Source organism: Calidris pugnax, unplaced genomic scaffold (assembly GCF_001431845.1).
Source record: "Calidris pugnax isolate Ruff unplaced genomic scaffold, ASM143184v1 scaffold273, whole genome shotgun sequence".
NCBI classification, from domain to species: Eukaryota; Metazoa; Chordata; class Aves; order Charadriiformes; family Scolopacidae; genus Calidris; species Calidris pugnax.
In genome coordinates, this window is record NW_015094508.1 from 2,047,692 (window position 1) to 2,067,212 (window position 19,521).

At 44.8% G+C, this 19,521-nt stretch overlaps 1 protein-coding gene across 3 annotated transcripts in view; it reads left to right on the forward strand.

Annotated features, from left to right (window-relative positions):
- Nucleotides 1–19,521, forward strand: part of KANK1 (KN motif and ankyrin repeat domains 1) — a 132,066-nt gene that overhangs the window by 77,573 nt on the left and 34,972 nt on the right. For all 3 annotated transcript variants that reach the window (XM_014965047.1, XM_014965045.1, XM_014965046.1), the window contains exon 3: nucleotides 1,746–1,862. In XM_014965047.1, the coding sequence (XP_014820533.1) occupies nucleotides 1,826–1,862 (37 nt within the window). In that variant the 5' untranslated portion in view covers nucleotides 1,746–1,825. The remainder of the gene's footprint in view (nucleotides 1–1,745; nucleotides 1,863–19,521) is intronic.

The following is a 19,521-nucleotide window of genomic DNA, read 5'->3' on the forward strand; positions in this document are numbered from 1 at the left end:
ATTTTTCTTTTATTTTAAGATTTTGAACTGATGCATTTTTAGAGGCCAATGTTTAATATTTTTTTTTTTTTTTTTTTTTTTTTTTTTTTTTTGCCATGCTTCATTGTTTCAGAAATCTGATAATTATTGTTATGCCTGGAATCTTGTGATGGGCCTCTCTGCGTCATGGTCTGTGTTGGATGCCTGCTTTATTTTGTTGTTTGTAGCCTTTTGCTAGTACAGTCTTTACGACAGCTTCATGTCCTGCCCTCTGTCGAACAAGAGATCATAAATTTAAGAGTATATGGCAGAGCTTGGCGAGGAGGAGGAGTTGCAATGGAGGTCTTTCTGCATTCTTGGAAAATTGATGTCAGGATTGTACTGAAAAATGAAGTGATTTGTGCTTGTGTTCCTTGGAGGGGCAATCTAAGTGGTATTAGCCTGTGTGATGTAGCTGCACCAGTTATAAGAGCCAGCCTCCCTATCAGTTGTTATACCTTTGACTCAGGTTCACATGGTGTTTGCACTAATTCATTTCTGGATTTTCTTTTCCTTTGCTAATCTGCTTAGCTTTTAAACATTTCCACACATGTACTGTCAGATCCAAATCAAATATAATTGGAAAAATGTGACTGGTTTGTTGAGGAGCTGTCAGCTTAAGTCAGACTGGGTCGATGAAGCAGCGTGTTCTTCATCCAGCTAAGCTCCACCTATCTGAGTCAACAAAATGAAATGCTGTTTGGATTGTAGAAAACCTGAAGCAGAGCCATGAGGACACATCTGCAGCCCCGGATTAAGTCAGATCTGTTGCTGTGAGGATGCACGTAGTGATCAGGCTGCTCCCATGGTGGTGGGCAGGGAAGGAGGAGCAGGAGCCCTGTTGCAGAGCCAGCAAGGCTGGCTTTGCAGAGCCAGCTAGCAGCCAGCGAGCCACAAAACTGCTGCAGGTTTTCCTTCTGCCTCTCACTTGGCTCGGCAGCCACCCGCCCAGGGCAACAGTGCCCTTTTTCTGTACCTGCAGCCTGAGCTGCAGGCAAGCACTTCTCGGTTGAATCTGCCACATGTGGGTTGAAAGAAAACCTCACACCCAGCAAACCTGTCACTGCCGGGACCTGCAGGGGACAGGTCTCGCAGTCAGCCGTGCACTGTCCGTGCCAGCTCTGGTCCCCCCACCCCGCAGGCTTCCACACAGTCACCGGGTTTCTCAGGCGATGGGGATGCACGTATTTGCTTTGGCTGCATCTGCGGTGGGGTCCTCCTGCCCTCCTCACCTCCCTGGGGGGCCTGGGAGCTCAGAAATTGCAACTGGTCCCCCACTTGCTGGTATGTTTCTTCTGTAGGTGCTCTTCTCCTGAAAATCTTCTAACCCTGCCTACATAAACCTTTGGGGAGTCTAAAACGTACACAGGTGCTCGTGAACGTGAGGAAGCTGCTGTGGTACAAGGGAGGCTAGGGACAAACCGCAAAAAAGCTTCAGGCAGACCAAAAAAACCCAGGCCAGTTCAGCTGGTTGCATCCTCACTGAGGGCAGATGCAGAGCAGCGGTCCTCTTTGGAAGCTGTCAGAGTGACACAATTCAACTCCAGACGCCAGGGCAGCGGTGGGATTTGTGATAGCTGGGATGCTGATTAAGAGGCGTGCATTTACTGCTGTGGTGAAGTTTGCACTGAAGATGAGACTGTAAACACTCATAAATGCCAACTGTTTAATGTACCTGACTTCTTAAAACTGCACGTTTTTAACTGCCTTTTTCTTGTCTGTTTCAGGTTGCATGTCTGGTTGGACTTGATGCATGGCATTTGCATGACACCTAACAGCCTAGCTCTGGATGTGTCACTGAGCAAACATGGCCTACCCAGCAAATACTAACAGCAGTACTACAGGTAACTAATCGGGAACGCTTTTCTCCCTTCGGATTATAAATTTATTTTTTTAAAACTTTTTCTTTTTTTTCTTAAATTGTGGAAGCAGCAGAAAAGGGGAGTAGCAGCAACTAAAACTAAATACTGAAACTAATTTCCTGGTAGATCAGAGCCTGTCTGTTCCCCACGATAATCTTTTAAAGTGTGGAAAGTTGTTTGCAAAGATGTAGGGGCTGGCAGTCAGTGGTTCAGCGTGCAGTGCTCTTGGCTTTCAGGGACCTACGCTGGCTTACGCTGGACTCCGAGAGGCCTAGGGGTTTGCTGCAAAAAGTCATGTGGTTGTTATCCTGTGTCTGTAATTAACTTGGGAGATTAACCAGCTCTTACGCATTGAATCCTCAGCCCTTCCTGGTCAGGCTGATTTTTGTTTCTTGCTGCTCAGCAAAACATAAAAGCATTTCTCAAGCAACGTCAAGAGGAGGTGTTCAGTTCATTTCACTTTTTCGTTATTTTAAGAAGGTCCCAAGGTGTCTGTTTTGGTTGGGTGATACTCTTTGAAATAGATTGCTTGGCACGTTCAAAGGTTGCTGAGGAGGGCTGACGGGTCAGGAGGGGGCAGAGATTGCAGAACAATTGATAACAGCACAGCAGCAGTGTTCCTCCTGCAGTTGTGTCAATATTTTCCTGTTCTCCTGATCACTGCACAAACATAGCTTTAGCCCACTAGAGCTGAGGCTGCTACAGTGGGATTATATGGAAAATTTCAAGTGCACGGCGGGAACTTGTGGGTGCTCTTTTGAGACCTCCTAATGTAGGTATGAAGGGAAATGGATTTATCAATGAAGGCTGGGGTGGCTGTGAGCACTTTGAATATCCTGGGAAGGAACATTAAATACATTTTTTGTTATGTATGTAAATAGAAATTTCAGGGCCTTTTTTTTCCCCCCCTAAGGTTCATGCATTTGTATTCAAACGCTACTCGCTAGATCACGACACGCGCGTATTGAGAATTGGCTTATCTGGTGGGTTTTAGCACCAACCTGTTTTGAAAGTATGTTCTGGTATGGAAGCAAATCCTGAATTACTCACTGTGCTCACTGTTGAATTGTACTAATTAGTGCAGGGATTAAAACATTTTGTGTGCAGGAAATTAGAAATATGGAATGTCATTATCTGCATTTTATGCAAAAGAAGCAGTTTTTTTAAAGGCTAGTGGAAGTTATATGAAAACATTGGAGTTACTTCTAAATGTTGATGATTTAAGGCTAAATTTACCAACGTCATTAAATCCGGAGACTGCTGAAAAGGATATTCATCCCCCCTCCCCTTTTACCCAATTAAAAGTATAGTTTCTAAGGAAGAAACTATATCCTTTTGTAACCTTTTCTAATCCTTTTGAGAAGGTGAACTTCAAAACGTCTGCTGTGTGACTTAACTGTCGCTGTTTACTGCCTAAACCCCCCACTTAACTTGACTTTTTTTAGTAATATGCTTTTAACTTAAGTCATGCAGAACAATTCCCTCTGCTTACAAGGAACGAAAAATTGTGCATGGACTGGTAGGTTTACTAATCCCCCACCCGTCCTAGAATTGTCTATTGAAAAAGTTGATAAGCCAGCATGTAAGTCTAAAAGAACTTTTACTGGGGATGTGTTAATGCAAGATGAAGTTTTAGTTTCAGGATTGTTATGCAAACAACGCTCCTTGCAGGGTAGAAGCTGTTTGTTCCTTTATTCGTAGAAAGACGCTATAATGAATTGCGAGTATTTAATTCAAAACTAAATTGGACAACATTTTGCAGAGACTGTCAGGACTTGTTGGCTTTGCAAAGCCTTGAGGCCGGCGTTCTAACATGCAGCTACGTACACCCGTGTCTCCAAATCCCCAGCAGTTCATAATGGACAGGGTATTGGACTGCAAATACCTGTGATTTGTTATCCTGCCGTGCTGCCTGGGAGAGCATGCCTTTGGATGAGCAGGAACTGATTTGGGCGTTGGAGGTATTGGAGCAAGTTTCTTAATTGCACGGAGCTCTAAGAGTGGAAAGACAAACTTCAGGGGTGGTGTTTTCTGCACCCTCTGAATCAATCAGCAACAGGAAAAAGAACTAGAAAGACTTGTTGCGGACTACTAAGCTGCGTTTATGTTACTTGAATATTTTGGCAAGTTTGACCACATATTCAGCTGCATTCAAGAACAAGGTGACTAAGGAGAGCAGTGGTTTGCTTTGGTTAACTCGAGAATGTGAGTACTTGCACTTGTTAAATGGTTATGCCTATGTGCCATTTCAGTCATTTTTTTTCAGTATACGAGGCTGTATGGACTATTGCTGCTGCAGATAAAATCTGTAGAGGAATGCTTGAATTTGGAACTTGTTTCCAGGAAAGGATTAAGCTATTTTGCATTCGTATAGAGATTATATTTTTAAGGATGTTTATGGGAAGTACATTTGCTGTAAATATTTTCAGTGAGTGTGTATGTGAGATAAGCTACAAAGCAAGTGATGACTTTATCACAAAACCACCTATCATAAATTTCTCTGCCTCTTGCATAGCTCTGTAAAGACCTGAACTTTAAATGTGGCGAATAAATAACAGATTGTGATTTAGACTTCAGGACTGTTTGTCAATAGTTTTGTTTGCTGCTGACAGAAGTTTTATCACTCCATTCCTGGCTTCATTGCAGAGGCGTTGTGGTGAACTGTACTTCTGTGAGCTGCAAGATTATTTGTTCAAACTTTGAACAAAGCAAAACTTTATCCGTTTTGGAAGTTGGTTTAGCCACTTGGTTCTGATTTTGGACTAGGCTCTGTCAAAGCTGTGTCATCTGCTCAGCAAATAGCTGAAGACTGGTGATAGATAAATTTGTGCTTGCCAAAAAATTAGGATTATTTTATTGGTTGGGTGGTGGGTAGTCACAACTGTTGGCTGTGTTGAGCTGGTGAGTTTACTGCTCAGCCGGGTAAGCTTCGCAGGGTGAAGGAGTGCAGTGGAAGTCCAGGGCGCCTCACACACTCCTCCAAGGAGCTGCAGCAGGAGCTGGGAATTGCCCTGAGTCTGTGGGGAGCCACTGGGAGGCTGGACTTGTTTTGGTGCATGGTACAAATTAATTTCTCTTTGCACAGTTCAAGGGGGAGTTAAAAAAAAAAAAAAAAAAGCTGATTGTTTCTCGAAATAGTATTAGTGTCTTCATTAACGGCTGGGTGAAACTTCCAGTAATTGTTAGCTTCTGTGCTTGCTAGAACTGATGCATAAATCATTTACTTAATAAGGCTCTGCAAACATTTCTGTAGTGATATCTGTAGAAAGGTCCTCCAGTCAGCTACAATGAAGAACGATGCACACCAGCATAAAACTTACCAGGCAGTTCAGAAATGCTTCTGGCTGGATTTTAATTCCTTTCACTAATACCTGATTAGCTGAAACTTTGTTTTCAAAACAAATGTTCTGAAAGGCACTGAATGTTGTGAAATTCCAGTCCAAATCCATTTATTCTGATGTAGAAAACAAGGAAGCAGCAAAACAAACACAGAAGACTGATTAAAAAGAATTAAAAACTCTGGTTGTTTCTAACCATAATGAAAACATCTGTTTTATTTAAATTCCCTGAGCACCTCATGCTCTGTGTCCAGAGACCACGGAATTGTCAGTCATCTCTTTAAGAGGGACATAAAAAAGCATTTTAACGGAAGAAAAGCTTTTCCAGTTTTCCCGAGTAGGACGGGCTGCAGGGGTCAGTATAGCAAGGCTGTTGCACAAACCCTTTCTTTGCTGTTGTTTTCTGTACAGGGTATCTGAGATTGCCCTGATCCTTCCTCTTTTCTCCCTTCTGTCTGCACCTTGCCCCTTGCTCTTGTTTAAGTGTGTTTCTATGCCTTCCCATCTCACTTTTAACATGCTTCTACACACAGGAGTAGGTGGAACGATTTCCCTGGTGTGTTTAACTCAACACTATGCTTTACTTCCTTCAGATTCCTACAGACTTCTTAAAGCGGTGGCCTCAAAGCCACTCACCGTCGTTTTTATTGTTGGTCTCTTTGCACTTGTAAAGCAAGGAACTGCTGCTGCAAATAGCCAGCGTGCAGGCATCAGGTGTCTTTGCTCCTGGTTTACTCCCTTGACTTTCAGCCTCCCGGGGATGGGGAGATGTCACCCCCAGGAGGTCTGGGCATCCCCCTCTGCTCTGGAGAGCACCTGCACCAGGGACTGCAGGACCACGGGTGATTTGGCGACAGATAGAAACCGTGTTGGAGCATTTGACACCCCTGCAGCAACTTGGTGTCCCTCTCGTTATTTTTCAGATGCGCAGTTACTCTGCAGCACTCTGTTGGCCTCTGGTTAGATTTTCTTTGTATCTGAGCAGTTTTCTTGACTCCTAAAAGTTACAACTATGCATCAGTTAGTCGGAGGATGAGGCCATTACAATCATAGAATCATAGAATGGTTTGGGTTGCAAGGGACCTTAAAAGATCGCCTAGTTCCACCCCCCCTGCCATGGGCAGGGACACCTCCCACTAGAGCAGGTTGCTCAAAGCCCCATCCAGCCTGGCCTTGAACACCTCCAGGGATGGGGCATCCATGACCTCCCTGGGCAACCTGTTCCAGTGCTTCACCACCCTCACAGTAAAGAATTTCTTCCTAATATCTAATCTAAATCTCCCCTCTTTCAGTTTAAGACTATTACCCCTTGTCCTGTCGCTGCACTCCCGGATAAAGAGTCTCTCCCCATCTCTCCTGTAGGCCCCTTTTAGGTACTGGAAGGCTGCTATAAGGTCTCCCTGGAGATTTCTCCAGGCTGAACAGCCCCAACTCTCTCAGCCTGTCTTCATAGGAGAGGTGCTCCAGCCCTCTGAGCGTCTTCATGGGCCTCCTCTGGACCCGCTCCAACAGGTCCATGTCCTTCTTATGTTGGGGGCTCCAGAGCTGGACACAGTACTCCAGGTAGGCTCTCATGGGAGCTGAGCAGTGGGACAGAATCACCTCCCTTGACCTGTTGGCCAAGCTTCTTTTTTTTACAAGAGGCTGTTGCCTGAATTAATGTTGGTTTAGATATTAACGTAAGCGTGACTCAAAGGCCAAATGTTTAATAAATGTGTTTTCCATCTGCTGGTATATAAATGTTTAAGCAACTGTTCTAAGGTATTATGAAAACCTCTGTTTTCTGACTTGTTAACCCTTTTTATCGAAGCCAATAAATAGAACACATATTTGCTTAAAGCAAATGTTTTTATCATACACATCCTCTGCATTGATTTGTAACAACTCTTACCAAAGATTTGTAGACACACTTTCCTTTCAGTTATTGGATTATTTGAGTCAGCCTCTTCTATGATTTTATTTTCCTGGTGCATATAATCTCAGGCAATATGCATAGTTTTGCATGGTTTCCAGCCTAATGACCTGAAGTGTAGGCTAAGAAGAAAGTGCTGTGTGCCAGAGCATTATCTCTATTACTGATTTTAGCAGAACATCCAACACTTTTCATTACAGGCCCCCAGTCAATTAATGGGAACTTACAGACGTGAAGAAGTTAGCAACTGGCAGTGTTTGATAGGTAGGTAGTAAGTCCATCCAAGAGAGCCTTTAGTCCTGAGAACTTCGGGTGCCTGTCACAAGAGCCTGGCTAACGGCCATTCTCTGCTGCTTTCCTGTAGGGTAGCTGTCCCCGAGGTATCATTGAGGTCCTACTGACACCTGGGGCTCTGAGCTCAGCAGCCTTAAGTGCACTGAGTTTGCTTAGCTTAGCTGATGCAAATGGCCAGGGTTCAGGTGAGTTTGTATTTTTATCAAATCTGCTGTGCCAGCAATTTGGTAATTTGGTTGAGTCAGAGGGATGTGCGATGAGAGGCTGTTTAAGCTGGGCTTGCCTCCTGTACCATGCTCCTGCTCTGAGCCTGCATTCGGTAGCTGTCAGGGTGGATGGGGACGGGTGTGCTTTGGCAGCTGGTGGGAGACTCTTGCCATTGGGAGAGCCTGCTGAACTGCCATGTCGTCTTGTGCTTTCTGGATGAGCAGACAGCATGCAGGGCTGTCACTGGGATCCTGCTCCTGCCTCACCCACAAGGGATCTAGTGAGTCACTCTGGTGGTGCCCAGTATTTAAAAAACAAGCTAGGGTGGGACCTGAAATCTGTGGGGTGAAGGATGATTGAGCCTCCAGTGATTTCACATCAGCTCTATCATAAGGCATATCAAAATTTCCATCAGTATGCTGTGGTACGCTCACTGATGCCAGATCTGCCTTAAGGACAGATGGCTGGAGAATGGAGCACATGATCTCACAGCCAATGCCAGCTTTCTACTTGAATGAATACTAGTTTCTTCTGCAATTGCTAGTTGATACCTTGTAATCCAAGGGTCCATGAAGGCTTGAAAAAACGTTGACTTGCATTTGCCCAACCTAGAGGCCGCCATCAGGCTGCAGAGGATAGGGGATCATGTATCTTCTACACAAGGCTTGTTGCCCTTCAGGCTTGATTTTGGAATCCGCTGGAAATGGAAGGAGCAGGAAAGACTTAGAAAGGATGTAGTAAATACAATGTCATTAGGAGCTGAGGGCATAGCAGTCTGGTCCAGGTAGCCCAGTCCTTAAAAATGGAAATTGGATGTGGTGGGAAACAGATGGCCTGAGACACAAAGCCATATAAGATTCTGGTGCTTTGCAGAAGGACAAAGCCTGTGAGAAAAGGAACAGGGTTAGTCGCTCTGTCTTTTGTTCAAAGATTTACTGCAGTTGTGTTTTATCTGGATTATCTTCTGCAGCTGCCCAGAAGCTTACATCTCACCTAGCCAGAGGACTGTGTTCACTCCCCTCTGGCGCAGGCTCGCTCCTGGAGCAACGCAAGCTTTCCTTGTCTGAGCTGTTGAGATGCACTTGCCTGGGCAGCATCTGGACCTTCTCATGTGGCCTGCTGCTGCTTGCTCCCTGTGGAAATACGTACCCTCTACACCCTCAGAGGCAGCTGGGGGTGCTGATCTTCTCTGTTAACTAGGGACCAAACAGGCGTGCCTTGCTGCTTATGGTGCCCTGCAACCTCACTGACCTGATGGCCCTTCACAGTGATAAAAGCCCGTAGGTCTTGTGGTGGAAGTGAGTGCTTTGTGCCCATGGGGAGGAGCAGCCTGTGGGGCTGGGTGAGGGGCCAGCACTGGTCCTGGGGCAGGCACGTGTCACTGGAGAAACAGCAAGAATAAACTTTTCCCAGGCTTGAAAAGTTATTCTCTTTGCATCTTCTTCCTTCGCCCCCACTCTCAATATACACAAATCGGCAAATCTTTCTGTAGCCATTTTAACCCAAAAGAGTGTATTTTTCCCCAAAATTGTTTTCCAGTATTCTTTACTCCCTTCCCAGGCTCTGCAGAAAGCAGCTTATGAATAATGCGTACAAATCTCCTCCCTGTGGGAAGAGAGGGGATTTTGTTGCCTGTAAAAGGATACAGTCCCCCAGGGAAAAGGCTTGGATGGAAATAGCCTGATTACAGCTGGTTGTCTTCTGTTCCTGAACACTGAGTGCCTGCCTTTAGACGTTTTCCTTGCAGAAGGGTTACTACTGGAGCAGAAGTCCTTGGGAAGCTTCTTGTAATGGCCACCTCCCTCCTCCCCCCCCTTTCATGCCATTTGTAAGGCTTTGGACTAGAGATGACAGAAGGGCAGCCCTTCCCGTATCACGTTTTCACAGCAGTTTTAGGGGCTGAGGGAGCGCTTGGGCTGCCCACGTTGGCATTGCTACCGTATTTCCATTTCCTTCCTCTGGAAACTCGACTCCCCTTGGTGGCAGAGTACAGATTCCTGCCAGGGTGTCCCCGTGTGACCAGCTTCGGGACAGAAGTGTGCTTGTGGTCATCCTCCCCTTTCTTTCTCCCATCCCCGCCTCTGATTTCAGCCGGAAATCGCATTTACCATATTGGCTGAAAGCGATGGCTGACCTCCGCTGGGGGATGCATATCGCCGCTTGCAGTGTCTGGGGATTAGCAGATCAACCAGGTCCAAACAGATGCCTCCCCCGTCTCTGTGACTCTTTAAAACTCTTCACAGCATGTACTCAGTCTGAGTTAGGTACAGTCATCTGAGATTTTTCTTCACCTGGCTCTCCATACAGACTTTGATAAAACTAAGTGCCTAGATGCTTGGACAGGTAGGTGAGTGTGAGATCCTACCATATTCTTTAATGCTTTTGGTCCATCCTTCTCCACTTGCAAAGCCTTCTTCCCTGTAAAAGTAGGTAATGTGACCCTTACCCCTTCCCACAGCCCATCCCTTTTTATTGCTCAGTTTCCCCTCCCTAGTTACCTCAAGGTATAATAAGTGTTTTATATAATTGTCTTCCCTTTTTTTATTAATATATTCCTGTATGTTTTTTCTTTATAACAATATGTTGCTTTTCTTCATCACACAGGACCTGTCTGTGATATTTCTGTATTGCTCTTCGGTATTTGTTTGAAAGTAGGAGAGGGAAGGATAGAGAGAGGGGGTGGAAGCTGCTTTTAATAGCTGGGTTTGAAGGTTTGGTCAGATTAGGGTGAGGATCAAATTAACTGATAATTGGGAACAGATTGTTCTCCCTATGTAAACCAGACATCACTGGTCGGGAGTTGTCTCTTATTGCTGAGGGGCATGTTTGTTGATGTACTCCTAGCCCCTTCCCTACCCTCTCTTCACTCAGCTAACCCCTCTGCCTGCAGCACCATCGTATGGGTTGCAGAAGATGTAATAATAAAAACACTTGTGCAACTGAGCTGCTGTTACTGGAATTTCAGGTCTAATCCTAGCAAGCAGGTCAAGTTTTAACACTTCATATACACTGCTCAATAAATCTAAAGTGTGCAGTTTTCACAAAAATAAAAAGTGAAAGAAAACAAAAAAAATGCATGGTTGTGGTTGAAGAAGTGGACTGACATTTGCATATGATAGAAGAACAAAGACAAGAGCAGAGCAGTCATGTTTTAAGGGATTATGAGGTTCAACAGGGTTTTTTCACTTCAAGAAGTCCATGGCTAAGCTCTTTCTCCCCCCTTTCTCCCTCCCTCCAGCACAAATTGTGATTCTTAAATTTCAGATATGCTTTTCCATATATTAAGTTAAAAGGTTAAAAAAAAAAATAAAGTGTATTTCAGAATCACTGTCTTCTGCTCCTGTCCTCTGATATATTATGTGGAGACAGATGGTGGTTACATAGCTTTTAAGCTTGCCAGTACTTGAATGGCCTCACAAGGCTGTGCATCCACTGGATCAGCCTTTAGACATTCACCATTCTCCCTCGCCATCATTAGTTACAGTCCTGTTCCTTTCCTCTGCTCTCAGACAGTGTGTCTGCCATCCAGTATGCTCCTCCTTTCTTTTTTCTTCCCTGATATTCTTCTCAGCCCCCTTCTCCGGTGCTTGGTGTCCCCCAAGCTCTCCCTGAGGACAGGCAGGGGCTTCTCCCCAGCTGCAGTCCCTGTGGAGCACAGCCTGTGCCTCACCCCTTGATACTCCACCCTTCTTCACCCTCCCTTCTGCCTTTAATGCTCAGAGGCTTCCTCGCAACCCATCTTCAGTGCTGTGGAAAGCGTACTGTTGACGATTCTGCCAAAATTTCTTCTGTCTGCCTTTGCAGAAGAACGTTGTAAGGCTACAGCTCTGCAAGAGCGTGCATGGCTCAGCCGGACCATCCCAGCCCCTGTCCCCCTAGGACAAGGCACCAGGTGCAGCCAGGATCGCAGCAGCAGGAGAGACATCCCTGGGGGAAACAGAGAGTGACATCTGCTCCACTCCAGCTTTACCATCCTTCTCCCGCCCCGCTGCTGCGTGATGTGCTGCACGCACGGTTGAGCAGTTACATGGCACATTAATAATGGACATGCATCATCTTGCCCATGGGTGCCATTAGTTATGCGTGGCACTTGTGTTTTTTTTTTTTCCCCACAGTTTGTGTCACACTTTTCCTTGCCTCAGCCTTTGCATAATCAGTACGTTGTGGCTAGAAGTGCGGTATTTCTAGATTAGTAACTGTTACTAGAAATCTGTGGTGCTTGATGGCAGAGTCTTGATCCAAGTGGGAAAAGGATGCCTGGAAGCGTAGCCTGTACAATCTCCCTGGCAAAGCCGTGAGTTCCCTCCTGCACCCCCTGCCTCTGCTCAGCTGGGGAAGTCGGGAGTGATGACTGAAGGACATGGGATGCCTTCCATACTGCCAGGACCCCCCACCTCACTCTGAATGACCCAGTCTGCTTTTTCAAACGTCCCAGGAGACAGTCGCTAGGCTGACACCTCCACTTCAGCTCCCAACAGGCAGAAGTTCACTTTGCATCCTCTTCTGTGGCAGAAGAGGCGTGTACATCTATTTCTAGGTTTGACAATGCATATTTACCTTACCACAAAAAAGACATTGAGGTGCTGGAGCGGGACCAGAGAAGGGCAACGAAGCTGGTGAGGGGTCTGGAGAGTAAGTCTTATGAGGAGAGGCTGAGGGAGCTGGGGTTGCTCAGTCTGGAGAAGAGGAGGCTGAGGGGAGGCCTTATCACGCTCTATAACTGCCTGAAGGGTAGAGAAGCGGGGGTCGGTCTCATCTCCCAAGTCACAGGAGATAGGACAAGGGGAAATGGCCTCAAGTTGCACCAGTGGAGGTTTAGATTGGATATTAAGAATCATTTCTTCATGGAAAGGGGTATCCAGCATTGGAATAGGCTGCCCAGGGAAGTGGTTGAGGCACCATCCCTGGAGGTGTTGAAAAGATGGGTTGACATGGTCCTCAAGAATATGGTTTAATGTGGGGTTTTTGTTTTGTTTTTTTTTTATTGCTTATTTCTTATTTATTATTTTTTTTTGTCAGCGTTAGGTTGATGGTTGGACTAGATGATCTTTAAGGTCCCTTCCAACCTAGACGATTCTATGATTCTATTTCTCTTTTACAGCTGCAGCTTTTTTTTTTCCTTTCTCTTGTATTCATGTTCAGTGACATTCACTTGTATGCCTGACTGTCCACACAAAAATAGAAGATAAAAAAAAGTTTTTCATCATTTGAAGACTTGAGTGGACTACTCACTCCTGCAACAAGACTTCTTACCACAAACGTTTCCAAGCAGCTGTGTTGGGAGAGGAGTAGAGATCTTGACTTGCCTCATGACACGCAAAATACCAAGTAGTCAAAGTTCAGTCCATGTGACACTAAACCGAGTGCACACCTAACAATGATACATTTTTCAGTTTCATTCTCTCTGTGGGTAGATGCTAACTAGTGAGGGACCTAACTCTAGGGTGCATAGTCTGTCACATGGAGGGTTTGAGTGTCACATAGTCATTGGGTCGGATTAATCACCCATAACTGTATCCCCAGGCACTTGAGGAGTAGATTTCCTTACAGTACTAACACATCAGCTGCAGTCTGGCATTTTGAACCCAGCTACTGAATAGTTCGCAGCTACCCTGAAAATAAACATTTGACACTGTGATTTAAAACCCATCCTGGACCACCCCCGGCCCAGGAAGTCTCTTTGGTCACAGGTTTGTGGAAGCCAAAAGGAGAAATGTCGTGTATATTTGCTTTCCTCTTCGGCCCTTCCAGAGGCATCTGCTAGGGAGGAGAAGGTAGGTAGGCCAGACCAGTCTCAGGTCTGACCCGAATGGCTTGTGAGTAAACCTGACAGTGGTGGGGTGGTGGGGCAGGCTCTGTGCTCCCCTGTACAGGATCAGGGTAGTCAAGCAGATTATGTCATTCTTTCCAGGCAGAACCACTCCAGTGCTGAGGAAATGGTACGTCTGAGGCAAGTGTTTGAAAGAGCTGCGTTTCATCCATCGCCTTTCACAGATCCATTGTGCTCTCTCTGCCTTTTGTTTTCAAAAGGGGTGTGAAATAACCTGCTCTTTAGATAAGAATTTACCAGCTGGATGGCTGCCCATACACCAAATCTTACATTCGCTCTACTGCAGACCAAATCAGGTTTTTTTGGTCACTGGGGAGCTGTGCTCTGACCTCAGCTTTGTTTCTACTGTAAACAGTAGCTGAATGAGTTTATTTGGCAGCATAGAGGTCTCAAAGGCCAAGAGAATAAATACGCGTGTGCTCTTTGCCTTTAGGTTTCACTGATGCCAACCCAGACATGTGCCTCCATATTTGACTTGCTGGACAAGGGACGAAGTGCTGATAGGTATTATGGGTTATTGCTTGCACTCGTGGCAGGTCTTTTTCAGCCACCGGAGTTGACTGAGCTTTGAGGAGAGTCCAGTGAAGGTGCGTGACTTGATGCAGGGCTCGTTCAGATGTCAAGCCCTTGAAACCACAGAGTAATGGTAAACAGATGGAGCATGTGGAGGCAGCTGCTAAAATTTGTTCTTCTCTAAACAGGATATCATGCTGTCTTATTTTAGAAAAGTGAAATCATATAATGTTAGAGAATTTTATTTTTTTTTCTCTGGGCAGAATCCTAACTCTTGAGAAGGACGTTTTGGCCATACCTTCCATTCTTGTACTTTATCCCAGATGTCGCAGTTTTTTTCACAGCAGAGAAGTGGATGGGTATTTTCACGTTTTCCCCTTCCTGGTGTGAAGAACCTGATGATGGAGCTAGAGATGCCCACCAGTAACACTCAATGCTGCTTGCATACTGCTTGTCCTCGCTTGGCTGGTCACTCGCTCTGCAGGTCAAAAGACAGGGCTTGAAGGGCAGGCAGCAAGTGTAAAGCAGTGGTTGCAGGCTCCAGGCAGTGTTTCAAGGGTTGAATTTTTGCTTTTGTTTCCCTGAACAGAATGCGTAGGTTGGGTTGCAGCTGCCCTAGAGTCCTTCTGTCTTCTAGGAGAAATTTCAAAGCATGGTTAGAAGCTGTTCCCAAAGTGTTGTTGCTTTTCTTTATGTCATGGTTTAGGCTGGGCTAGCCACTAAATTAAGCAGAGACCAAACCAAACCAAGTTCACTTAAAATTCAGTACCTTCATGGCCTGTAGATGTAACAAGCTGGCTACGTCTGGAGATCTTCTTCAGACCTTTATGGGGAGCTTATGTTTTATAGTGTATGCAGCAATGACTTGTACTTCAAGGAAATAAACACAAAATTACCTAGAGGGCAGGACCTAGTTTACAGTACAAAAGCTGGTGCCTATAAGTATTAAATATTACTTTGCTTCACATTAAATACCACTGAAGCCACTAGACACATTCAGGAAACACTTTTATTGGAAGTATGTGCTATTTTAGCTGAAGGCACTGTGGAGGACTTGGATGTCTCCCCTGTCATTTCAACACAGGATTCCACTTCTGTTTGAAGCACAGCTCTTCCAGTCTGCAGTGATCTTGGAAATTATTTCAACAATCCATGCCTCTTTTTCCCTTTCATTTTAAGTGTTCTTGGGAATCTGGATGGCAGGCACAGTCATAAAACTCTTTTCCTTCAGTCCTGTGAAGTCTTAGGGCAGTTATCCATGTCAAATTAGCCCCTCTCCTTGCCCCTTTACTTTGCCAGTCCCTGTTTGGCCATACTATAGCAACTGTTGTTGTAAGCAGAAGCAAAGGGAGATGGAGCTGAGGCCTTTAAGGGTCTCTTTCTGGTGCTGAGAAGTGACATTTTTGCATCTGGATTCTCAGTTGTCTTTACTTGAGTTAATACCTGGTGTTACGTGGAAACAAGAAAATTGCATATGGAAAAATCAAATATGTTTGTGCTTAATTTTGAAAGTGCTTGTACTAGCATGAAAGATGTCTCAAGTATTTGGCTGTGTTTCAGAAAAAAGAAAACTGTATGTGTCTGTAACTTTATACAGAAAGTTTTTATTTTTATCCCTCAAATTATAAGCTGCATTTGAGAAGAGTAAACAAAATGAGATTGAATGTAACACAGGCAGAATTGCAGGCAGTGCTGGTTACAACAGAGGTAATTGTTCTGCCCAAATTATATCAATGAACCTTTCTGTGCTCTCAGTTCACACGTGGGAGTGAGAAACGAGGCGGGGGGGAGGGTGAAGGGCTTGGGGAGGAAGGGAGAGCGGGTGGAAGAAAAGTCACCTGAACTTTTAATTCCCTCTTGGGAATGAAATCTGTCTTTATCAGAGAGGAAAAAAAAAAAAAATAATCTTTTTAGTGTGTCATTTGGTACAGTTCCCTTTGTCCTGCTGCCCATTTCATGTATTTTAACCCTTGGTGAGCCGAAGGCGTTGCGCAGCATCTGAAGTGGCATGAAGGAAACCAGTGGCGCTGCGCTGGGCTGGCTGCCGGGCTGGGACCGTCTCAGGAAATTCCAAATGAGTATAAATAAATTCTCTGTAGCAACCTCTGGGCTCCTTGCCTGCTGATGTGTCAGGAATACGCACTCCCTTTAAGGCAAAGGAAAGTGTGCTTCAGACTTAATTTCCTGAAAAACTAAAGGCGGCAAGGTCCAAGAGTTTGCTTCTGGGCGGACTGGTGAGTGGGACCCTCGAGCGGGCTGGGGGCAGAGATGAGATGAGAGTGGCCGGCTCCCCTGGAGCTACGCGCCAGCTGAGAAGAGGGATGGGGTTCACCCTGGTTGAAACCAGCCCTCAGTGTGCTTTTAGCATATCAATTTAGGGTTGTTTTTTCCATTTTTTAGCAGTGCCCAGTTAGCTGGGTTGTCTCGCAAGGGCTGCCATCTGAAGGGAGCTTGCCCTTAACAGTTTCAGGCACCTCTGGTAGCCTCTTTGCTTTTGTTGGTACGTACAGAGTAGTTTGTTTCTTTCAACCAACGCAGGCTTTCTAGTGGGAGATGGGTGGTGTGAATGGTGTGAACGTTCAAGTGAAGGGAACACTGCACCTATTTACTGTGAGGCATAGTTTCAGTAGCAGAAAGGTAGCTGTTACCCTTTAAGTTGCTCATTTTGTATACTGCTCATAGATTTTCAATTATAAGCCACTGGTTTTAGCTATTTGGAATGGGCATAAGGAATTGCTTCTAATAATGACCTTTTCCATATTTTCTCTGATGATCGCTTTTTTTTACCTTTCTGGAGAAAATCAGCTCATCAGTCTGAATTATCCTAAGCGCAGAGAAAAAGCTGTTAGTGCTTTTGGAAAATGCAAATCGCTTATGCTTTTGAAGTTTGGAAGGCAACACACGTCTTATCTCACACAAGGAATCAGTATTAGATTAATATAAAAAGGGGTAGGAGGGAACAATTCCCGGTATTTGAAATATCATACTATTATGCAGCATAAACCATATTCCTTATGGAGGTAAGCATGTGACAAAATAATGTCCTTCCAGGACCCATAAAGACAAATATTTGTGGAACCATTCTTGCAGAAGACAATTCTTCCATTTTTTCCACCCTGTGCACAGCTGTAAGACCAAACTGAAACCGTAAATCAGTTTTAATATTCCATGGCAGGTTTATATCCCAGGAGTCCACGTTCTTTCCTGATGGTTACTCCTGTTACAATAGCCCTATGTATCTGTTCTCCGCTTCTCACCTCCTCAGAGATTTATAGGCACAGAAGGGTAATGACATTATAAATCTAAATATTTTGGTTTTGTGATTCAGGGATTTTTTTGGCTAGAAAGCTAACACAGCCTTCTTTGCTTGGGCTTCAGCAGGTAACACTGGTGCACAGTTGTATTAAAAGACGTTTTCAGGCAAACACCTGGCTTGTATTCATGACTCATTTTGGCCCCCACTAGGAGTCAGGAGATGATTTGGATGACTGAGGAAGGAAAATAAATATTTGGGGGGTTGCTCCTCTACTGCTTTGCCAGCCCTCTATCCAGGTTTTGCGAAGCCCATTCTACTATGTGGATGCAAGCCTTGGTCTTTGTGATTATTTTTCCCTTTGTCTTTTTTCTTGTGGCAGCAAAGTGGTGTAAAGTAGCAGGGGATGATGTGGGTTGACAAGGGAGGGAAGGCAGCTTTGGTGTTTCTCCTATGCAGCAGAGGACAGCAAGCTACCTTACCAACACTAGGACTCCACCTTCATCAGTATCGCTGGCTGAATCCGTTAGCCCAGATCTATTGGGACGTATTTTTGGAAAGGAGGGCTATGGTGGTCTGCAACTGAGCTACTGAGGTACGTAAAGCACATTGCATGGCTTTCTCCCAGGCTGCAAAGAGCTTGTGATTGGTATACACTGTTTGCTGTAACCTAATTTTATCAGGCCTGAGTTAGTCTGATTTGGAAAATATCTTTAAATTGAATGCATTTTCTTTGTCACAAATGTGCCTGGAGCCAGTAAGTGTGCACACAGTAGAAAGTGAATGAATATATGCTTCAGGCAATAATGAAGGGCAGTTCTCAAAGCAGACAAATACAGCAAGATGGGAAAAATGCACATGGGATTGGGTGCTTGGAAAAAATAAATTCATACTGGTTTGGACTTGCCTTGTTGGCATCTGGTTTCCAAATGTCAGTAAACAGGACTGAAATGTCCTCCATTTCAAGCCCAAAAGTAAAGGATGACTGTTGACACCTCATCGCTCTTCTGAGTGACACTTGAGTGAGCAGGAGGCAAACTTTACTCTGAGGAAATGAGCATCTTTGAGGTGTGTTCACAGCCACAGCACACCCACAGGCTGACTTGTGACAGCAATTTGCCCAAGTGGCCACTGTTTTGAGAGCAGTTTCTACCCAGAGGGAGCAGCACTGTTGATAACAGTAGCAGAGCCCACTATGGTTTCTGCTCTGCTCTTCCTTGCTGCTGGTGGGGCAGTTAGCAGAACAAGCTAATGACTATATCCCTTCCCACCCATGCCCTGCTTCCTGCCAGCCATAGTTCAGTTTCCCCTGGGACCTGTGAGTCAGAAACTGGAATGGAGGCAAAACAGACTAGCCTCTTAGTTTTGAGTTTCCGTGGCTAGCGGCCTTGAGGTGGTGCCCATACAGAGATGTGCCACCACAGAACTGCCAGGTCTAGAGCTATTCCCAGAAAGTGAGAGCAGCTGAAAAGGACAGTTGTTATCGGCCTCAAATAAGGGAGTTGTCAAGAACATAAAGCAGATTTTGTTAATTTTGATATGGGGGCATATTGCAATCACTGTCAGGAGAGTTGGTTGTGTGTCCTTCCCTCCTCTCTCCCCTTTCCCTCCCCTCGTCCCCCAAAAAGATCTCTCATAAACAAAATTAATCCTTTATTCAGGGTTAGTTAATTAATCGGAATTACTTTCTTACAGCCTGCATTTCATATTTTAAATGAACTTCTGTTTAGGCTGCAAGTTTTCAGTTCAGAGATTCTAGAAGTAAAAGTTTTAGATGTTAGAAAGAATAGAGAGTGTTAGGAGCTGTTTTTTTTAAAGGGTGGTTTTTACTTTCAGCTCACAGACATCATTTTTAGTTGTGCTTATATGGTGTTCAGATATAAACTCTATAGGTAACTCTTTTTTACCATGTGAAAGAAAAGTTTTAATGGTGTAAAAAAAGGTAACGTGACCTTGAAAGACCATCTCCTAGCACCAAAAAAGTTATTTTATATATATAGCAGGCTGGTGAGCACTCTCAGAATTTCCTATGTGATACCAAAATGCTCTGGTGTTCATAGCTATGAACAGTATTCAGCACTTGGTTAGCAAACATGCAGCAAAGGGAGAAGAATAAGAGAAGCCAGAGTCTGTTCTACAAGCTTAAGAAATGGTTCTGTGGTTTAGGAATTGAGCCTTGAGGAGGAGGTAAAGTGGGACATCCGGACTAGTGCATCCATCTGATCACTGGTACCAAGGTGACAGCTGGCTCGTTGTTTTGGCTATAATGCTAAACAAATAATTATATATATATA